General features: G+C 52.9%; 6 protein-coding genes across 6 annotated transcripts; 4 read left to right on the forward strand and 2 right to left on the reverse strand.

Annotated features, from left to right (window-relative positions):
* Positions 1-925: 925 nt before the first annotated feature.
* Positions 926-1,820, forward strand: N7532_006916 (EXPERA domain-containing protein; the record flags this gene model as incomplete). The annotated part of the gene is made up of 4 exons (XM_056619410.1): positions 926-1,124; positions 1,200-1,363; positions 1,445-1,679; positions 1,738-1,820. 4 exons carry the CDS (start codon positions 926-928, stop codon positions 1,818-1,820), a joined length of 681 nt encoding a protein of 226 aa, XP_056475569.1.
* A 956-nt stretch (positions 1,821-2,776) lies between these two features.
* N7532_006917 (uncharacterized protein) lies at positions 2,777-7,942 on the forward strand (the record flags this gene model as incomplete). The annotated part of the gene is given in 3 exon segments (XM_056619411.1): positions 2,777-6,687; positions 6,713-7,595; positions 7,610-7,942. The coding sequence occupies 3 exon segments, from the start codon at positions 2,777-2,779 to the stop codon at positions 7,940-7,942; spliced, it is 5,127 nt and encodes a 1,708-aa protein (XP_056475570.1).
* Positions 7,943-8,497: 555 nt separating this feature from the next.
* Positions 8,498-9,139, forward strand: N7532_006918 (GNAT family N-acetyltransferase; the record flags this gene model as incomplete). Its single annotated transcript, XM_056619412.1, has 1 exon — positions 8,498-9,139. The coding sequence occupies one exon, from the start codon at positions 8,498-8,500 to the stop codon at positions 9,137-9,139; it is 642 nt and encodes a 213-aa protein (XP_056475571.1).
* An 818-nt stretch (positions 9,140-9,957) lies between these two features.
* On the forward strand, positions 9,958-11,744 carry N7532_006919 (cytochrome P450; the record flags this gene model as incomplete). Its single annotated transcript, XM_056619413.1, has 5 exons — positions 9,958-10,162; positions 10,231-11,108; positions 11,158-11,268; positions 11,320-11,483; positions 11,570-11,744. 5 exons carry the CDS (start codon positions 9,958-9,960, stop codon positions 11,742-11,744), a joined length of 1,533 nt encoding a protein of 510 aa, XP_056475572.1.
* A 214-nt stretch (positions 11,745-11,958) lies between these two features.
* On the reverse strand, positions 11,959-14,891 carry N7532_006920 (DEAD/DEAH box helicase; the record flags this gene model as incomplete). The annotated part of the gene is made up of 2 exons (XM_056619414.1): positions 11,959-14,554; positions 14,623-14,891. The coding sequence occupies 2 exons, from the start codon at positions 14,889-14,891 to the stop codon at positions 11,959-11,961; spliced, it is 2,865 nt and encodes a 954-aa protein (XP_056475573.1).
* Positions 14,892-15,313: 422 nt separating this feature from the next.
* Positions 15,314-16,965, reverse strand: N7532_006921 (uncharacterized protein; the record flags this gene model as incomplete). The annotated part of the gene is made up of 2 exons (XM_056619415.1): positions 15,314-16,643; positions 16,733-16,965. The coding sequence occupies 2 exons, from the start codon at positions 16,963-16,965 to the stop codon at positions 15,314-15,316; spliced, it is 1,563 nt and encodes a 520-aa protein (XP_056475574.1).
* Between the last annotated feature and the right edge of the window lie 2,018 nt (positions 16,966-18,983).

An 18,983-nucleotide genomic window follows, 5' to 3' on the forward strand; every position in this document is an offset into this window, starting at 1 on the left:
AACCGGGCCGCCATTCGAGCAGCTGGGGACATTGGGGGATCGGGAGTCGGGGAATCACGGTGGCTGCGGAACTTGGGGAAGTCCAAGCGGGTCGGCGGACGTGGCCTGAGGCGGAAACGCTAGGCCAGGTTGGGCTAGCGTGGTGAAGTATGGTGAAGTAAACAATCCGATATACTTCTCAGATGATTCCTACAGTAGATCCTCTTGCGCATGTATAGTGTCAAGTGAGCTCTTGAAAAAAAGCCACTAGGCTTCAGAAATAAATTTGATGACATATACGAAGATATGAAGATATGTTGCTAGCTGACGTTGTGCCGAGGAGGTGTCAGTTGAGAGCCGAGCATTCTACACGTCGCTTGCCTATTCAAGATCTGGTAAGATCTGGTACGAAGGGCAAGGAAGGCCCGGGTTGTGGTCAGGACACGATTTTACACCAGAAACCTAGCTCGGGTGAGTTCTATCAGAGAAAATGGTAGGGCTCTCCAATGATCAAGACCATGCCTGATTGAGCAATCCGGCTGATGCGCTGGGTATTGTCAAGTTCTTCTTCTCAACCTCAGTCCAATATTAAAGGAATTTCCCATCAATATGCCCCCCTTTTCGGACCCTTTCCTTGTCTCTGTGGAGGTTTCATCACGGTCAAATCGGGCTATACAACTCGGCTAGCTTTTAGCAATACTATATATACCTCTCATTGGCTCACTGCTCCCGATGTGCTCCACAACACCAAGTGTCATCGATTTGATCATCGCGCCGCAGAACTCGAGGCCAAACAAACACCCCCCGTGCCGTGTCAGGGATTAATGATCGGACACCAGCTTACTTGAGGCTAAACGATAGCTCAGCGATTCTCTTGTCCCTCGGATCTCCCGACTTTGCCAGGGGCCACTCGAACAAGCTTTTCGATTCGCCCTACGCAGGCACGATGCCGGCTTCACACCCTTATTATCCCCTCGGGGCCGACATTGTCGGCTATTCGCCCAACCAAGCCTCGGTGTTCGAGCTGCTCGTCGCGATGGGCGGAGGATGCGCGGCCCTCTTGGGATTGACTTTTGCCGCGGCCAGTTACGTGCGCCCGTCGCTGCGGATGGGCGATCGGATCGCCATCCTGTGGTTTGTGCTCTGTATGACCATCCGGAGGTTGGATGCATCGTTACGATGAAGAATCTCACAAGAACTGACAAGAGGCAAAATAACAGCGGGAACACTGCACTGTTTCTTCGAAGGCTATTTCATGGTCCACCATGACCATATGGCGTCGGCACAGGATCTGTTTGGGCAGCTATGGAAGGAATACGCCTTGTCCGACTCTCGGTACATGACCTCGGACACTTTGGTGCTCTGTATGGAGACCATGACTGTGGTGCGTGTCCTTTATTTTTCCCCAAGCTGGGCAGAATGTCACTTGGAATAAATTATGACCTGCTAACTCCTCGCCCTCCAGCTCCTGTGGGGGCCTCTCTGCTTCACTGTTGCATATCTGACCGCAACGCGGCACTCTCTGCGTCACCCGATCCAAGTGATCGTGTGCATGAGCCATCTCTACGGCGATACCCTATACTATGCAACGAGCCTGTTCGATGACTATGTGAAGGGGGTCCCCTACAGCCGACCGGAGCCTTACTATTTTTGGCTGTATTACTTTTTCATGAATTTCATCTGGATCGTGGTTCCAGCCTGTAAGTATTATTCATCGAAAAGACACAGACAATAAGAAACTGGCTGACGGGTCACTAGACTACCTCTACAACAGCATCTCGACCATTTCGGCCGCGGTTCGGGCCCAGCAAGTGTCAGGCGAGCGGCGCAAGAGCCAGTAACACCTCTTTCGTCATCGGCACCAGGGTGGGTGGGCTGGTGGATGTGCTGGTGGGGACGGGAGATTCTCGATCAACAGTGGGCACGAATAATGCTTGGTCCTGGCCTGGTCAGAATCAAGATCGAGGGGGAAGGGAAGCTTCGAAGCGAGAGCAAGGAGTGTAATTTTACTTGGCGACATACCCTAGACAGACAACGATCTCTTTGTCCCGACACCAGAGTTGTAGCACGCTGAAACGGGGCAAGTATCGAGTCACGACGCGGATACACCGCTATACCCGCTGCGAAGCACTACGACGAAGTGGACTGTCCAACGCACTCACCAGCTGGGCAGCACCCATTTTCCCACACTTGCTGCAGCAGGGGCCACTCGACAGCTTTGACGCGCACTCATAAAAACCGGCTGTGTCCCACTCGGCTCTGTTAACAGCGTTGTGCCTCCCGCCTTTTCTTTCCCTGACAAAGGCTGGTGATGCCAAGCGAGTCGAGGCCTTGTCTGTCAGGTGCAGCCAAATTTTCGAGCGTCCGAGTGCTGCACGCAGACGACCAAATCACGCGCAGCCGCGGGAGGCACCTTGCAGGGCCGAGTTTGCACCTTGCCTGAACAGCGTGAGAGTGTGTCGATCGGCGGTTTCCCCGGCAGCGAAGTGGCTGAGGTGGGCGGCTTATCGGGCGGTGTCAGCCTCCACCGGCAGCCCAAGCAGCTTGTTTACATCCCTCCGTCCACCGCCAGCGACAAAGGAAGCTGAAGCAAATGCTGCCCGGTCGCGGTTTCTGATCGACGAGGTCATAACGTGAGCGGCGACCGAGCGTGGTAAGTCATGATTTCCTTGTCCCAGCACCAGAACAGCAACCTCGAGCTGTCAACAAAGCACATGGCGGCAGCCCGCATCGCCAACATCACACTGGAATATCTGGGGAACAAGAGTGCTGACACTGTTTTGGGGGATAGATATCGATGCCGTCTCCTGCGACGCCAAACCGGCCCGCCAACCGTGGAGGGAGTGCCAAACCCACCCCGACAAAACCGCTGGATATCGGCCAGCCGCTTGGAGTGCACGACACGAACACGGTTCGCGCGAGGGTTCGGCAGTGGCAGCAACAAGGCGGAGGAGTTATTACGATCGACGATGGAATTTACGATGACGATGACGAGGAGAACCAGACGAAGGACAAGGGCAAGGAAAAGCCCAAGCCCAAGCCCGGCAAGGTGAAGCTCGACCGGATCGAGAAGCCACTCAAGGACAAAGAGAAGACCGCGCCGACGACGAGGAAACGCAGTCATAGCACGCCACGAAAGCGAGTCGTTAGCGACGAGCACTGGAAGAGAAACCGATCAACGACACAAACAACTGCCCCGCGCAATTTGCCGATTCCGAAGCGCATCAATGAGTACACGACGAATGAAGATGCAGCGTCCCCGCGCACGAGAAAGGACAACAAGAACGATGGCCGCGATAAAAGTCGAGATCCGCCGCGAGCCAGGCCCCGTCGAGACACGGCAATATCTAGATCTCCCCCTCGCGAACGGGCGCGCTCCACGGTCCGTAAAGATGCCGAGTCGGTAGCAGACAGCGATGCGGAGACAGATCGGCCGCGGTCTACAGTCATGTCCGATATTCCAGAGCGTCAGCGCAGACAATCCCCGCCCCCCGACGATGGGGAATGGGCCAGAAGCGAAGCTGACTTCACGGAGCTGTCGCGCAGGCGTCGTACTGGCCCCGCCAAGGGACCAAAGGGTGGCATCTTCGCGCATATGCTGGATGAGTCCAGGAAGATGTTCACCAGGCCAGAAGCCGAGCCACCGAGGCCTACACCTCCTCCAACCGGAAACCGCGGAGCCAAGATCGAAGCATGGCTGTCCGGGACTTCGGATCCTTTCGTGGACGGCGAAGACAACAAGAGTGACATGCCCGGTCCTCTTGACATAAAGTCAGCGCGGGCGCGGCGATCTCAGCAGATTACTGACGAGATCGCGTCTAGCAACTTCTCTCGGTCTGAACTGTCCGTGGAGAGCGAGTCTCGTCCAAAGAGCTCGCATAGTCGACACTCCAGGGACAAGGATCGTCCGTCGTCCTCGGAGAAGCCTCGCAAGTATCTAGAACGCGATGCGCCGTCGACATCCAAACGATCGAGCACAGACAAAATTGAACGGCCACTGGCCCTGCGTATCCGAGAAGACAAAAAGAACGACAAGTGGTACGAAGACAGCCTGGCCCCTTCGGAATCTGAACTGCAGCCCTTCTCAGAGGGATCGGAGGTGTCTGCAAACAATGCACCCGTTCCCACCGGCCCCAAACGGCCATTCCCCAAAACCGGCAATCACCGGCTGTCCACAATCGCCTCTAGTGAGACTTTGAGCACTGTTCCCGAAGGCTCGACAGGCCCAGCCAAGACGACCGCATCTGAATCTGAAAAGCACATTCCGCAAACCGTGGAAGAGGCCGAAGAGGCTGCTGAGGAGAAGGACCACTTTGACCCTGATTCTCTTCCCCAGGTGACATCACAACTCAAGCGACGACTCACGACTCACAATGATCTGATGACCGTCCTGTCAGGTCCCAGCCGGAGCAGAAGTACTCGATCGAAAGGAAGCATTCGCTCTAACAAGAGCCGCTTGGCCAACGCAACGATCCCCGACATCATGGCTGAGCTTGCCGCGGATGAGTCGAAATATATGCGCGAGCTCAAAACACTTGTCGGTGGTGTTATCCCGGTTCTGCTGACTTGTGTCCTTTCACGCTCTGACTCGGCCATTGCTGCGGGTCTCTTCCGGCCGTCTCTAGATCCGAAGGATGATGTGAATTTCTCAAAGCCCATTGTCAATATGGGCGTGGCGGTTGAGAGGTTGAAGACGTTGCACAAACGCATCCCACAAGACAACGCCGATGCATTGCTTACGTGGGCTCAGGGCGCCCAGAGAGTGTATCGGGAGTACTTGAAGGCCTGGAGGCTTGGTTTCAAGGATGTGATCGTGAATCTGGCTCCCTTGGAAGAAGATGAGACCAACCACAATGATGACACAAAGAGTCTTGACGAAGGTCTGGAGCGGGACGAGAACGGCGATGTGATTGGCAATGATGGCGAAAAGGTCGATGTTGCGTATCTCCTCAAGCGACCTCTGGTACGCCTGAAGTATCTCTCAAAGACGTTTCGAGGCATCAATACAATCCAGCCTTCTACCAAGGCCGAAGAGATCGCAGCGGCGTATCAGGATCTTGTGAATGATGCACGCAAACGAGCCAGAGACGAACGAGCGAGGTTGGAAGATGAGTCTGCTTCTAGCATTGACCCGAGTCGTGCGCGAGACCCGATGACGCTGGGTGTTCTCCAAAATGTGACAGTCGATCGCAGCCGCCGTGTCCGGGCTCGAGACTTCTTCAACTTGTCTCTGTATCATTCCAGTGGTCAACTGGTTGACTGCCGTGCCGAGTTGCTTTACCGAGACAATTCCCCGGGCAATGGGGCGGGTGGTGACTTGATGATTTGTGAAATTGATCATTCGGATCGTTGGCTGCTCTTCCCACCCATGGACCTGCGTTGTGTTTCCGCCCGCACTGGGGATAGCAAGGGTGAAATTGTTCTGATGCTCCGCAGTGCTCCGGATGCAGAGAAGTACTGGCAGGAATTGATCTCCCTCCGTATCGACGAGGTCGAGGTTGGCCTTGAATGGGTTCAGCTCCTGGGTTCTGACCCTATCCCACCGACAATCTTCCGTACCCAGAGCTTTATCAGCCGAGCCAAACAACACAAGGCACGCAAGTCCGATGTTGAATCTCCTCCTCGACCAAACCCTAGTGATGTGGATATCCCGATTGGCGAAAGGGCTTATAGCAAACGCTGTTCTTTGACACCCAAGGAACACTACTCTGAACCGAGCACGGTGGATTCCGCTCTGACGGATAATAGAAGCTCTGTATACTCGACAGCTACTCGTGACACTGAGTATACTGCCGGAGGATCGGATGTATCTGCGAAGCAGTCTCGTCCCGGCCTGCCCCTTCTGCCTTCGACCGTGAGCCCAGATAAGTCACCTTCAGGATTGAAGAGATCCAAGGCAAAGCGAATGTCTCGATATGGTGATAGCCCGTCTTCGGAGCCTCCTGCATCTCCGACAACCACTGTTGCAGAGAAAGAGCCCGAATCCCCAGCTCCAGCTCCCCAGCCGCGGTCACAACCGACAACGCCCCAGTCGTCCACCCCTCAGCAAGCAGAAACAAGATTTTACGGTGGCGGCAAGGATGTTGCGAAGGAATCAGGAATTCCGAAGTTGAAGTCTCATCAAAAGACACCAAAAACTCCTCGTGAGCCGGAGCCGGAGGAAGAGTCTCCTCGCGTATCTTCTGTGCCGTCGGCATATCTTCCCCAGATTCCTAAGATCCGCAGCGCTAGCAGCCAAACTCATCTTTCGTCACCTTCCAACATCGGAGACGACCAGGAAGAAGATTATCCTCCTCTAGACTCCCTACCTGAGCAAGAGGAAATCCCGGAGACTCCTACAAAAAGCAGGAGAAAGTCTCGCCGCAAGTCCAAACATGATGACTCGCCGCCTCCTCCACCTCCCCATCGTTCTCCCAGTTCCAAGCTGAGCAACAATCAACCTGTGCTCAGCCCCTCGGGCGTTCGACTCAAGCGCCGCGGATCCTCCCCCCTGAAGCATGAGTACGAGCCCTCCACTGCTTCTGACTACTCGGAAACCGACTCGGACGCCTCGACTGTGCGTCGCTACTCCTACTCCTCTTCGGAGTATTCACGATCCGGATCTGAATCAGAGTCCGACTATTCTTCTGAATCTGAAGATGATGAGATCAACCTCCCCAAACCCAGACCGTATGACACGGCTACGGCAACCTCTGATACCAGTTCCTTGTCTCCATCTAACTCTGCCTCGCAGAGTGGTTTATCGCACCACCCCTGTGCAGCCTACCAAGTCGACCAAGGTTGTTGCATCTCTCTTTGCCTGGTCTGACAAGGGCAGCTGGGAACCCCTGATCCCCGACGAGTGCAGCATCATGGTTAGCCCGGGCCTTATTGAAGCGTTCACTATGAACGCCGACTCTACAAGCTCTGACCGATTATCCCGGTCATCGCGTCCACTCATTTCTATGGAGCTTACTCCTCTTGTTCCTCTTCGCCGCGGCACTGCTATTGACATTAGCATCCGCTCCCCTCCGACTGATCGATCCAAGATCACCTCTAGCAACAACATCATGTTCCGTTCTCGCAACCCTGACGAGTGTGACGCTCTTTACGGCCTGATTAACCAGGCTCGCATTAACAACCCAACATATATCGCTCTTCAGAACGCTCGGGGTGGTACTTTCGATAACCCAATCCCAACCTATGAACCCACTACCAAGTCCGGTGGCAGCTGGTTCGGCTTCCCTCGCCGCAGAAAGAGCTACCGTGCCGACAGCTCTCCTCGCTCCCTCGCCGAAGGTTCCGAGAGCAGTGTCGGAACCATGAGCAGCGCCTTTTCCGCTCTTAAACGATTCGGTGCCGGTAGCAGGATGTTCAACATCTCTCGGTCAACCGTGACATCCCGCAGCGGCCGTGAGGGCAGCATGTACTCTGGGTCTGGTGAATCAGGCCACTCTCCTTCCTCTGGAATCGGCCGTATCGCCGCTGCCATCAAGGGCGCCGACGGTATCGGTCTATCCAACGCAAAGATCCGCATCTATCTCCGCGAAACCGCCTCCAAGTGGCGCGACATGGGCGCAGCTCGTCTGACTATAATGCCTGCTCCTCCCAAGAGCCCCTCCCGCCCCGGTACCGCCGTCAGTGCCCGTAGCGAGGGCAGCGGCACACATGGCGACGGCAGCGGATCATCCCTCCCAGCTCGGGCGCCGCAACGCCGCGCCGCGAGGCCGAGTCCGAAAAGCGCATCATCATCCGCGGCAAGACCCGCGGCGAAATCCTGCTGGACGTCTGTCTTCCCGAGAGCTCGTTCGAGCGTGTCGCTCGTACGGGTATCGCTGTGTCTGTTTATGAAGAGAATGCCGGTGGCGTAGTCGCGAAACAGGGCGGTGTCACCGCTACCTCGCAACGCATTTACATGATTCAGATGAAGAGCGAGGCTGAGGCGGCGTATACCTTCGGTCTTGTTGGCAAGCTTCGGTACTAAGTGTATCTTATGGGTGCTGATATGGTTGGTGTTGGGATGGACTTGTGATCAGTGTCAGCATTGGGATCTGGTGCATGGTGAATGGGAGGTATTTGTCTTGTGCATGTTTTGTTTTTATTTTCGTTGTCGCATTTTTACTTTTGAGTATTAGATATCACCCTGCCGTTCCTCGGCTATCTCTTTTGTATATTTAGATCTCGTGCCAGATCTTTCTGGCCTGTGGATTTCTGGATTTCTAGTATCAATAGCTAATCTGACATACTTTTGACACCCATTAAAACCAAATTCAACATGCGAAGCTGAATTTTTTGGCCAACCAACCGTTTATGTCCTATTATTTGTAAACTGCTAATAGCACCTTGGCCATTAACTCAACGCTTTGGCACGTGACGGCAATTAACAACGCCCAATTATAATCTGATCTTCACCTCTGCGCCCTCGATGCGCCCACATCACCGCTCCCCAATATTTCTTTCTTCGCTTATGGAAGCGCCGAGGCAGAGCCAGTCCTGAACATACTGCTTTGACCAGTGAATCTGGACACCTCATATGCTCATGCATTCTGCCTCTGCACCCCTGTCCTACCAGGCCGTCGGTCATCTAGGCGACTCCACATTCAGCCTCCAATCCAAATCAACAGACCTATGCCTTCGTCCACCCACAAACAAAGATCTACCCTCAATACTGGAAATTCTCCAGAATAACGCAAATTCAAAATTCGACAGGTCCCTCTCTGAAGCTTCAATCGCCCAGTTGATAGAAATCGCTCAACGATGGACATCTCTCTCAGAGCCTCTTACATCTCTCATGTTCCTCATCTGTCATCCAAACCATGACGCACCCATTGGAATCGCTGGTTTTGGCTGGATTGGTCCCATGAGGGGAATTCAAGTGGGAGATAATACATCTCGAGCCGGCGTCGCAGGCCTGATGATCCAGCCGGCCATGCGGGGAAAAGGTTATGGCCACGATGCCCTCAAGATGGTGTTTCACTATGGACTACACGAGTTGAAACTTGTCGAGATCCGGCTCTGGAGTCACTCCGGAAATGTCCCGATGAGAATGTTGATGGAGCGGAAATTTGGGTTACAGACTGAAGAGGGCGATCGAGATCGCGTGGATGAGTTTGGGAATGATCTTTTATGGGCTGTTACGAAGGAGAAGCTAGCTGGTGCTTTATCTACGAAAAACTCTTAGATGCATTTACTAATACCAACAAGTTCTTAGAATTTCACGTATTAAGCAATAAGATATGATAGCCAGTCGTTCTTGCCAATAAAGGTGGATGTTTACTGTGGCCGCGGAGACGGGACTAGCGTATTTTACAGTGCGGGCATGGCGATCGTGATGTGGCTGTGATAGGTTTTACTTTTTCTCTCTGTCTTCATGCAATTACTCAAATCGGTTTATGTATGGGACACTATGGGGGTTGGGGGTGGGGGGTGGTAAGCCACGCTCCTTCTGCGGGGTAACTGAATTTCCGACTGTCTGTGAATGTGACTGCAAGATGTCATTATCGAAAACGAATAAAGCGACTGGAACCTTTTAAACTCCCTTCTCCCATTTTATGCACTTCATTACTCGAATAATCAAAAATCTCGAAATGGTCTGGACCTGTCGCTCATGCAGACCCAAACTAGCTCGAGTCATCGATGATACTTGACTAATGCAAGACGTGCCGACTATCTCACCCGCGACACCGTCTGCCCCTTCTTAGCTGAAGCACAGATTTTCATTGGTGCCAGCCACAGAGTATAATTCCAATTTGGCCCGTTCTCTCTCAAATTGCAAATATAAGCGGGATTTTTGAAAGTGTGATAGGGCGGATAAATATAGAGTGTTTTTAGCTGGATGCCCCTCGTTAGCTTTTCTCTAGATTGTATCCCCAAATTCCAGGCAAGGATTAAAGATACAGCCAAGCTCTGCCGGTGTGGAGTACATATTATATCTCGCAATCGTGTCTGTCTGCCGCTCGGGATTAAGCACACCCGAGTCTCTACTAAACCTTCGCCCAGATGTTGCTTCAACGAGCATGGCTGGTTCTGCTCGGCCTGGCGACTCTTTTTGCCCTACGAAGTATCTATCGCCTCTTCTTTCATCCTCTGCGCAAGATCCCTGGTCCGAAGTTAGCGGCAATCACCCATGTATACGAGTTCTATTACAACTGCGTCCGTGATGGAAGATATATCTTTCAAATTGAAAAGATGCACCAAAAATATGGTACACTTGGAACGCCGCAATAAAAAGGCGTATGCGATCAGACTAACACTCGTGGACGACCACAACAGGTCCAATCGTCCGCATCACACCAAACGAAGTACACATCATCGACCCGTTCTTCTACGACGAGATCTACGCAGCTAGCAGTCGTCGCCGGGATAAGAGCGTCAGAGTGGCGCAGGCATCAGGTGTCCTCGGTTCGATGGTAGCCACCGTCCCACACGACCATCACCGCATCCGACGCGGTATCTTGAGCGAATTCTTCTCCAGACGATCTATTCTGACCATGACTCCGATAATTGACAAGTACCTGCAAAAGCTGGGTGACCGGCTCGGTCAGTTTCATAATGGTAAGACGGTTATTCGTCTGGATAATGCGCTGAATGCCTTTACGTCCGATATTATTACGGAATATTGCTATGGGAATAGTTGGGGGTTCCTTGATGATGAGAATTTCCGGAGTGATACTCGTTCTGCACTTCTTGAAGTTGCGAATACGATTCATCTTGGTTCTTTTTTTCCTTGGCTTATTGTTTTGATTCGGAAGATTCCGATTCATTTACTGCGACGTCTGCAACCTGGGAAAGCGACGATCTTCGAGGCTATGGAGGCTATTTTCAACCAGGCTGCTTCGTCGATGAATAAGGGGAAACAATATGGAATCAAGACAGAGACTAGCGAGAAAAGGATTCAGCAGAATATGTTCGACAAGCTGATTTCTCCGGATGTCCCAGCCGAAGAACGCACTCTCGAGCGTCTCCAGGACGAGGGTCTTCTTGTTCTCGGTGCGGGGACTGAGACCGTGGCGCATACTCTGACAACCTCGGTCTTTTATTTGTCCTTGAATACGGATGTACTGTACCGATTGCGCGAGGAATTGAAGCAAAAGCTGCCGACTCCGACTAGCACTGTCAGCCTTTTGGAGTTGGAGAGACTCCCTTACCTTGTGAGTACTTTTTCATGGCCTGGAAAGTCCTTTATTGATGAACATGCAGACGGCAGTTGTATATGAAAGCCTCCGCTTAGCATACGGTCCGCTGATTCGAATGCCTCGGATTGCACCGACTGAAAGTTTGAGATATGGCGAATACGTGATTCCTCCAGGGGTGAGTAATAGTTAGTCTCAGGATTTGGAAAGACAAGGCTGATCCATCTAGACTCCCATGAGCTCAATCACTTATTTTATCCACCGTGACCCAACCCTCTTTCCCAACCCGGACAAATTTGATCCCAAACGATGGCTCCAGGGTGCTCAGAGCGAGGATCTGAAGAGGTATATTGTCAATTTCACCAAAGGTAGCCGAGCTTGTCTGGGAATTACGTGAGTTCATATATCGGTCTTTTTTCTGCCTACATTTGGTGGCTATAAGACCATATCCATTTAAGACTGATACTTATTTCTTCCAGTCTGGCATATGCGGAAATCTACAAGGCCATTGCCGGTCTTGCGCGCCGCTTTGATTTCGACTTGCATGGTACTACAATTGAAGATATCAAGCCCCTTGGCGAGCGGGTATTTGTTATTACGAGGCGGGGCCAGACTCAGGTGTATGTGACTGTGACCGATTTGGACAAGGCGTGAGTTGTTGGTTTGTGCGGACAGTCGATAGGCAGTTGGACTTGAACATTGATATTGAGTGGGAGAAATTCATGCATCATGATATCCATTTGATTTCCATGCTATGATCTGATGATTCTGGGCCTCAACATTGAACACGGTTCGTGCAGCTCTATAAATGCAAGAGAAAGGAATAAGAACCACAATGCCCAACGCCAATTCCGTTTCAGATATCCAATTATGACTTTTCCGGCAGGGGCGTCCGAGTCTCAACCTCGGCGCCATTCGTCTTTTTGAAAATGTAGCCAATGCGGTTGCACTCATCTTTGAGCAAGGACACGAGGACATCGTCATCAACAGCAGCCGCGACTTCTTCCGCATCGTCGGCACCGGAAACGAGACAGGCCGGGTTGATGTGAGAATACTGCGCAAGAGACTGGTGCATCTTGTCTTTTTGTTTCTTCGTGCTGCTCTTCTCATCTTTTGCTGCGTGGCGACGAGACGCCTCACGGATAGCCTTTTCTTGTTTCTCCATGTCGACTTCGGATGCCTTTTTCAAAGCATGGAAATCAAGCTCAGGGAGATCATCGTCTGAGTCCGTATCGCTCGGCTCGGCATCGCTGTTCTGCCTCAGTTCGGCGGGCGTGGCGATACCAGAGGAAATACCCTTGCCTCCGCAGTCACATCCCAATAAATCGTGAGTCTGACAAGTACTTTCCTCATCGAGACGGAACAGATCGCGCAACTCGGCGGTGGAGAATTGCGCGACGCTGTCTTTGTGCTCCATGACACTATCGGCCAATCCCAGTTTGGTGACCTGGCGCTGCCAAATCTTCTCTTCCAAGCTACCCTTCAGGACAATGCGATAGATGCGGCAATGGTGCTTTTGTCCGTCGCGGTGAATGCGGGCCATGGCTTGGATATCTGTTGCCGGGTTCCAGTCCACGTCGAAAAGAACGAGTCGACTCGCGCCGATGAGATTGAGGCCTGTTCCGCCAGCCTTCGCAGATAACAGAAAAGCAAAGCAGGTCTCAGCAGGAAGACGGTTGAAGTCGTCTACAAGTGGTTGCCGTTTCTGGGCAGGAGTGCTGCCGTCTAAGCGGAGGAAGGGGAGGCCGAGGGACGTAAGAAGCGTGGCTAATAGGTTCAGCGTAGATGTGTAGTTGGAGACAAGCACGATCTTCTCGGAGGTCTGTGAGCGCATACTGTCCAGGAGCTGATCCATCACTCGGACCTTTGCACTTGCGGACGGAGAGAAGTGGCGCATCAAGTTTGGTGGAAGAGACGATAAGAGGGCGGTGATAGTTTCATTAGGCGATTTATCATTGTTTTTGGCCGATAGGAGAGAAGGACTGTTGCAAAGTTTCTTTAGGATGGTGATAAGCTGAAGGGCACTTTCGGCGTTGCCAATGGCCGTCTGGAAGATGGGTGACGCAAGGACAGCTTGATAGATGCTAGCCTGTGCGCGAGTTGGGTTGCAGAACAGCACATATTCGGACTTGGGTGGGAGATACTTGGCTAAGACATCGGCAGTCCTGCGAAGGATGAACTTGGAAGTGAGTTCGCGCAGCTCCTCGTTTCGAGACTCGCCCTTTTCGATGTCTTTGCTAGTTGCTTCGGGCTGTCGGCTTCGAACGATGGGGGTTTCAAACTCCCGAATGAATGTTTTGAAGTTTCCAAGCACCCCGGGGTTGACGAGATCGACAGCTGCGAAGAACTCGCGTAGGTCGTTTTGGATGGGTGTTCCTGAAAGAATGACCCTCTTCGCCGCATTGAGCGACTGGATAGCTTGTCCGCTCTTGTTTTGCAACGTCTTGAGACGGTGTCCTTCATCGGCAATGATGATATCGACGCCTGCGCCCTTTGCCAATCCCTCTTGTACAGTTCGCAGCTTCTCATATCCAACAATCATGATATTGTAAGCTCGTCCTTTGGTGAAATCCGTCAAACGTTTCCGCTTGTCGTCAAAAACAAAAACTCCAATGCGCTCGTTCCCAAGCCATTTGCGAAATTCTTTTCGCCAGTTATTAATCAGAGTCACAGGGCAGACAATTAAGGCCTTCTTGAGTACCGGGCCCTCGCCATAGATGGGATTCTGCTTTAACAGTGTCCATAACAAAGTGATTGTTTGCAGCGTCTTGCCCAGTCCCATATCGTCGGCGAGAATGGCACCCTCGCCATTGAAGTCGCGCATTCCCATCACACACTCGTAGAGAAACTTGACACCCTCTCGTTGGTGTTGTCGCAAGCTTTTGGACAGCAGAGGATCAACGACGACATCGACGATTTGTTTTCCTTTGGGCACGAGGTTTGGCCGGGGCATAATCAATGCATCCTTTGCGTTGGGGTCATGGCGCGGGACTATCTTGTCGGCGCTTACTGGGACGACAGTATCTTCAATCAAGGGACTCTTGTAAGCGCCTAGACGCGATGGTGCCTTCGTGGAGCTATCACCATCTAGTGCCGACGCAGTCCGTTTCAATGGTTGAGTTCTGCCAGTTACTAATGCCAGGGAAGAAATTCGCCCGGAATCAGTTCGAGCCTCCGTCTTTTTCGACGCCGGTATTTTTTTGGGTGCTGCAGCGGGAGCTGGGGCTGGTTTCGAGTCCCCGACAAACTTTTGCTCAGTAAGAAATTGTCGGCGAGGAATCTCGGAGTCGATCTCGACCTCTTTTCCACCGATATAGAGCATTGTCCCCGGCTCCAATATCGATTCGTACATTGACCGTCCCATGTCCTTGCCTCCATCATCGCGCAGGAAGACGAATCCCTGGCGCGTTGCGACTACCCCATCTCCATCCCATGTCTTATTTTTCTTCGTGCTCGGTTTTCTCCTGCGCCGAAAAGTAGGTTAGGTGATATTCTTTCGGGCGAGAGGCAAAGGTTGAGCGCCAAAACTAACCAGAGAGCATTGAAGAATCTTTCAAAGGTAGCGTCTTCCTTGGAAATAATTGCAGGGGTTGGTTTCACCGCTGAATCCTTGCCGACATTTTTGACTTGTAGTAGAGGTTTCCGACTTGCGGCTCCAGGACGCGTCTCAAGCTCGATGACCGAATCATCCTTTTGAAGACGGGGCTTTTTGGCGGGGTGCTCCTGGTCCTCGCCGGCAGGTTTCTCGGTCGCATGTTCGGGTTTCCTAATCAAAGGAGGCTTGAATGGCTTGAAAACCATGGCGTGGACGGACGTCTGTCGTGGATGCGGCGGGCAGAGGACGCGAGTTAGGCGCGCGTGGTCACGTGATTAATATGTCCTCATGTATACAAGCCACCGCAGTTGAGGCAAATCTAGACCAGCAGAGCTTCTTATTATTAAGCTAAATTTAGACTGGAGGATAGTTTCGAATTGTGGATTCAGCTATACCAAGTACAGCATGTTTCAATTGAAATGTATTAATCATAGCGCACTTGCAATCCAGCACGATTAAAATGATATACAGAAGGAAAGATGGCATCGATCACATAAGAGAAAATGCATCACATGCAAAATCGTGAATAATGAAAGGGTATGAGAAGAGAAACGAAACGAAATGGTATATGCAAACAAAACAGCCCCATTTTGATTTCCCAGCACAAGTCCTAAGCTGGGGCACCCACTTATTTCGCGTCCTCCGCAACATGCTTGTCGGTGATGGGGATATTCTTCGGTCCCTCGTAGGTGCCCTGGCGGAAGAACCACCAGATAACAACAAAAATCGACAGACCTCCGGTCATCAGACTGGCATAATTCATGTCGGCTGCGGTGGCGGGCAGAGAGTAGGGGAAGCAGAATATGATGACGAAGGCGATGATGTAGATGCAGGCCAGGGTGTTGATAACAAAACCGATCTTGTTGTTCATGAAGAAGTAGCCGGGAACGAAGGAAGAGCGGCGGCTCAGGATGTGTGGGAAGATCGCCATGAAATAGGAAAGACTGGACAGCTGGACGAAGCAGCCGACGAAGGCCTGGAAAGCAGTGGTGGAGCCCATGTAGATGCAGGCCAGGACGGTGACAACGCAGCCACAGGTTAGAGTCGCGTTGAAAGGGTTCTGGAAGCGGGAGTTGATGTGGCCGAGCCAGTTGGGGAACGGAGTCGCGCGGTCACGAGAGAGGGTCCACAGAGTACGTCCGGCAGTGATGTAGCAGCCCGAGGCAGTGATCAAGGTCGGGATGAAGGCGATGATCAAAAGACCCAGGGCACCGCCACGGGTGCCGGTAGCCTGGTGGTAGATCACAGCGAGGGGGAACAGGGAAGTTCCACTGACAGCGTCCAGGTCGCTGATCGAATAGAAGATGGCAATCATGTAGCAAATACCAGTGATGAAACCAACACCCATCTGGGCCAACACGGCCTTGGGGATGTTGCGGCTGGGCTTGGGGATCTCCTCGGCCAGATGGGTCGAGCAGTCTGGGGTACCAACACTGTAGGCGCCGTTGAGCATGCCCATGACGAAGACGAAGCCCTGCTGGGTGTATGTGGTGCCGTTCTGCCAGTTACCCCAGACATCGAAGTCGGTTTGGTAGGGCACACCATTGACATGGGGCATGACGGCGCAGACAATGATGGTGATGAAGACACCAGACAGAATAAAGAACATGCCGATGTTACCGATCATGGGCAGGAAGCGGTTCATGAACAGCACGATGCAGCAGCAGGTCCAGGTGCACAGCAGGAAGCTGACGAAGATGCTCCAGGTCGGCGGCTCGAAGCCCGGGTGCATCACAGCGTACATAGAGACGGTCTGCTGGCCCATGATCAGGGACATGGAGGCGGCACCCAAAATCCAGGCCAGGCAGTTCCACCATCCGGCAAAGAAACCGCAGACGCGTCCATATCGGCCGGCGGTGATGGTCGCCCAGTGATAGACACCACTCGACGAGGGCATGCCCGATGCCAATTCGGCAATGGAGGCGGCGACGAGCCAGTAGCAGACCGACACGGCCATACTACAGTCAGGAGTTAGCCACGATGCGATCTTCGACGTCATTGTCTCACCAGGGGAGGGGGGGGAGTGGCGAGAAGGGTGTGTGCATACAATTCATAGATCGTTCCGGCCAGACCACCGTTGGCCAACGCCGTCACGACACTACCACCCTGAGCAATCCAAGTGTTACCAGTAGTCACGGCGACGGCGCATAAACTGAGCAGGCTGAAGTTGCGGTCGAGCTCCTGCTTGTGACCGGAGGCGTTGATCACTTCGCCCTGGTTGCTGCTGTCGTCGGCGGCCAGCTCGGCGGTGGCCTTGGACTTCTCATTGTAGTCGGCCATGGTGATGGTGCGTCGATCGGCTTCCCGAGTAGACTAGGTAGCGATTTCTATATAGTCGAGATCGGTCTGTGGCAAGGGGTCGGGGCTAAGGGGGGCACGTCCGACTCTCTTGCAGTCTCGCGGTCTCGATGTTGGAAAGGGGGAGCGTTGCTGCAATCTGTACGCGGACCGAAAGAATGACAGGACCGAAGTGTCGAGAGCGCCGACAGGAGCAGGCCAGCAAAGCTATATTATTTTGCGGCGGTGGAGACCTGTACAACGCTGGGATATCGCGGCCCCCTCGGTGCGGAGGACGAGGGAACCCATCAGGATGGACCGGCGTGCTTCAACCATGAATGCATTGCGAGCGACTCCACTTGCCTGGCCACTCTAAATGACTGAAACCCCAATCTCTGGCCAATGGAGGTCCGCAGGACGCCAGTTGTGGGTGGCCACTGGCGGAGGTGGGTCGTTGAGGAGGGAACAATTGGGCGGCGGCAGAGGCGAGTTGAGCCAAACTTCAACGGAATCTGCGCCTTGGACAGTCCGATGCGCAGCGCACCTTACCCAGAAAGGGAGCTTCAGCAGAAAGAATTTTCCAGCGCGTCAGCGTGTCAGCCCGTCGCTGGTTCCTTGGTACATTCTTCCCATCCCTATTTACCAATTGACCTAAAATACCTAACTAAGGAGTACGACAAGACTATCAGCTACCTGTTTCCTAATCCTGTTGCATTCTCCGCATATCCGCAGTCTGCCATTTCGCACATTGGTACTGGTTCTGCGGAGGATTGTCATCGGATCGGATCAGTGGGTATGCCATCTGGCCATCCGTACATATGAAGGAGATGCACTGGGACTACCTCGCATATTACCGTACACATGCACTACCCTAATTACATACTGTAGTACCCTGCTGAGGTACCCTGTAATGAGTAAGGTGGACGCGGATGTTATGCATATCACTCCCATGTGATAGCCATGCGAGGTACCCTACTCAGTAGTGTCCTAACGAACGTATACAGTATTAATAAACGTACCGCCCTACCCATCGCCTCAAATTTGGGACAGTGTGACATAATTTTCATACCACATGGTCTTCTAGAAAGATTCGCAGCTTCGAAAGGAAACTGGTTTTCATCCACATGGCGTTGCCCGGGGTTCACTAGACGGTCGATTGCGACGCCAACCTGCCCGAAGGTATGCTTCGGCGGTCCTCAGGTGAGACAAGGGCAGCATTTTCGTGCAGTGTTTTACTTCTACCTCGTGTATTTGCGCCGGCATCGCATGTGTTTGGCTTCTATCTGGAATGGCTTCGAAATTGGCTACGGGGCACTAAGGACTAGTCTTCATCTTCTCAAACCACCAGGCCGACAATTCTATTGTTAGTCGCGATCGGGTTCCCGTTAGTCCCAGCATCGTTGCGCCCACACTGAAGTCTAGGCGTCTGGGCAGGTCGGTGGCTGGCCTCCCGGTCGCAGGTTACGTTCTTAGTTAAGGCGATTCCAGCTGGCCCACGGATCTACGCCCTAAGAGGCATCCCCCGAAACCTCCTCTCCCTCCAGGGACCAGCTGGAATCTCGCGGACACCGACCTAATCCAGACGATAAGCCTCAGATCTGGTGGAATCGAGTGGCGTGGGCGTTCCACAATCCACGCAGGCTCTGAGACTAGGCGAGGGCCAATCTGCGTTGTATATCCGCGAGTACGGCCCTGCAGCTAGCGACTAGGGCGCGTTAGGGCCGAACGTTCCATCTGGTTCAGCCATCGAGTTCAGGGCGCACTCAGGTACACACTTTACGCTTCTGATCTTTTCCGGAATGGTTGATTCGTTGCTGTCCTCCAGTGTTGTCGAATGCAACTGCGGCTGTGGTCGACCAGACTATATAGTCCGTTGGTCGACCTGGGATGTACCGGATCGGCAAATCTTTAGCTACCATTTGCCGAGTACCCTGGAACTCGTCAATGGTTTATGTGAGTCGTACACTGTTGATGGATATATCATCACAGCACACGTGCCTACGCCTAAAGCCTTCTGTGAA

Source organism: Penicillium argentinense (assembly GCF_028826775.1).
Source record: "Penicillium argentinense strain IBT 30761 chromosome Unknown utg000005l_segment0_segment0, whole genome shotgun sequence".
Taxonomy (NCBI): Eukaryota; Fungi; Ascomycota; class Eurotiomycetes; order Eurotiales; family Aspergillaceae; genus Penicillium; species Penicillium argentinense.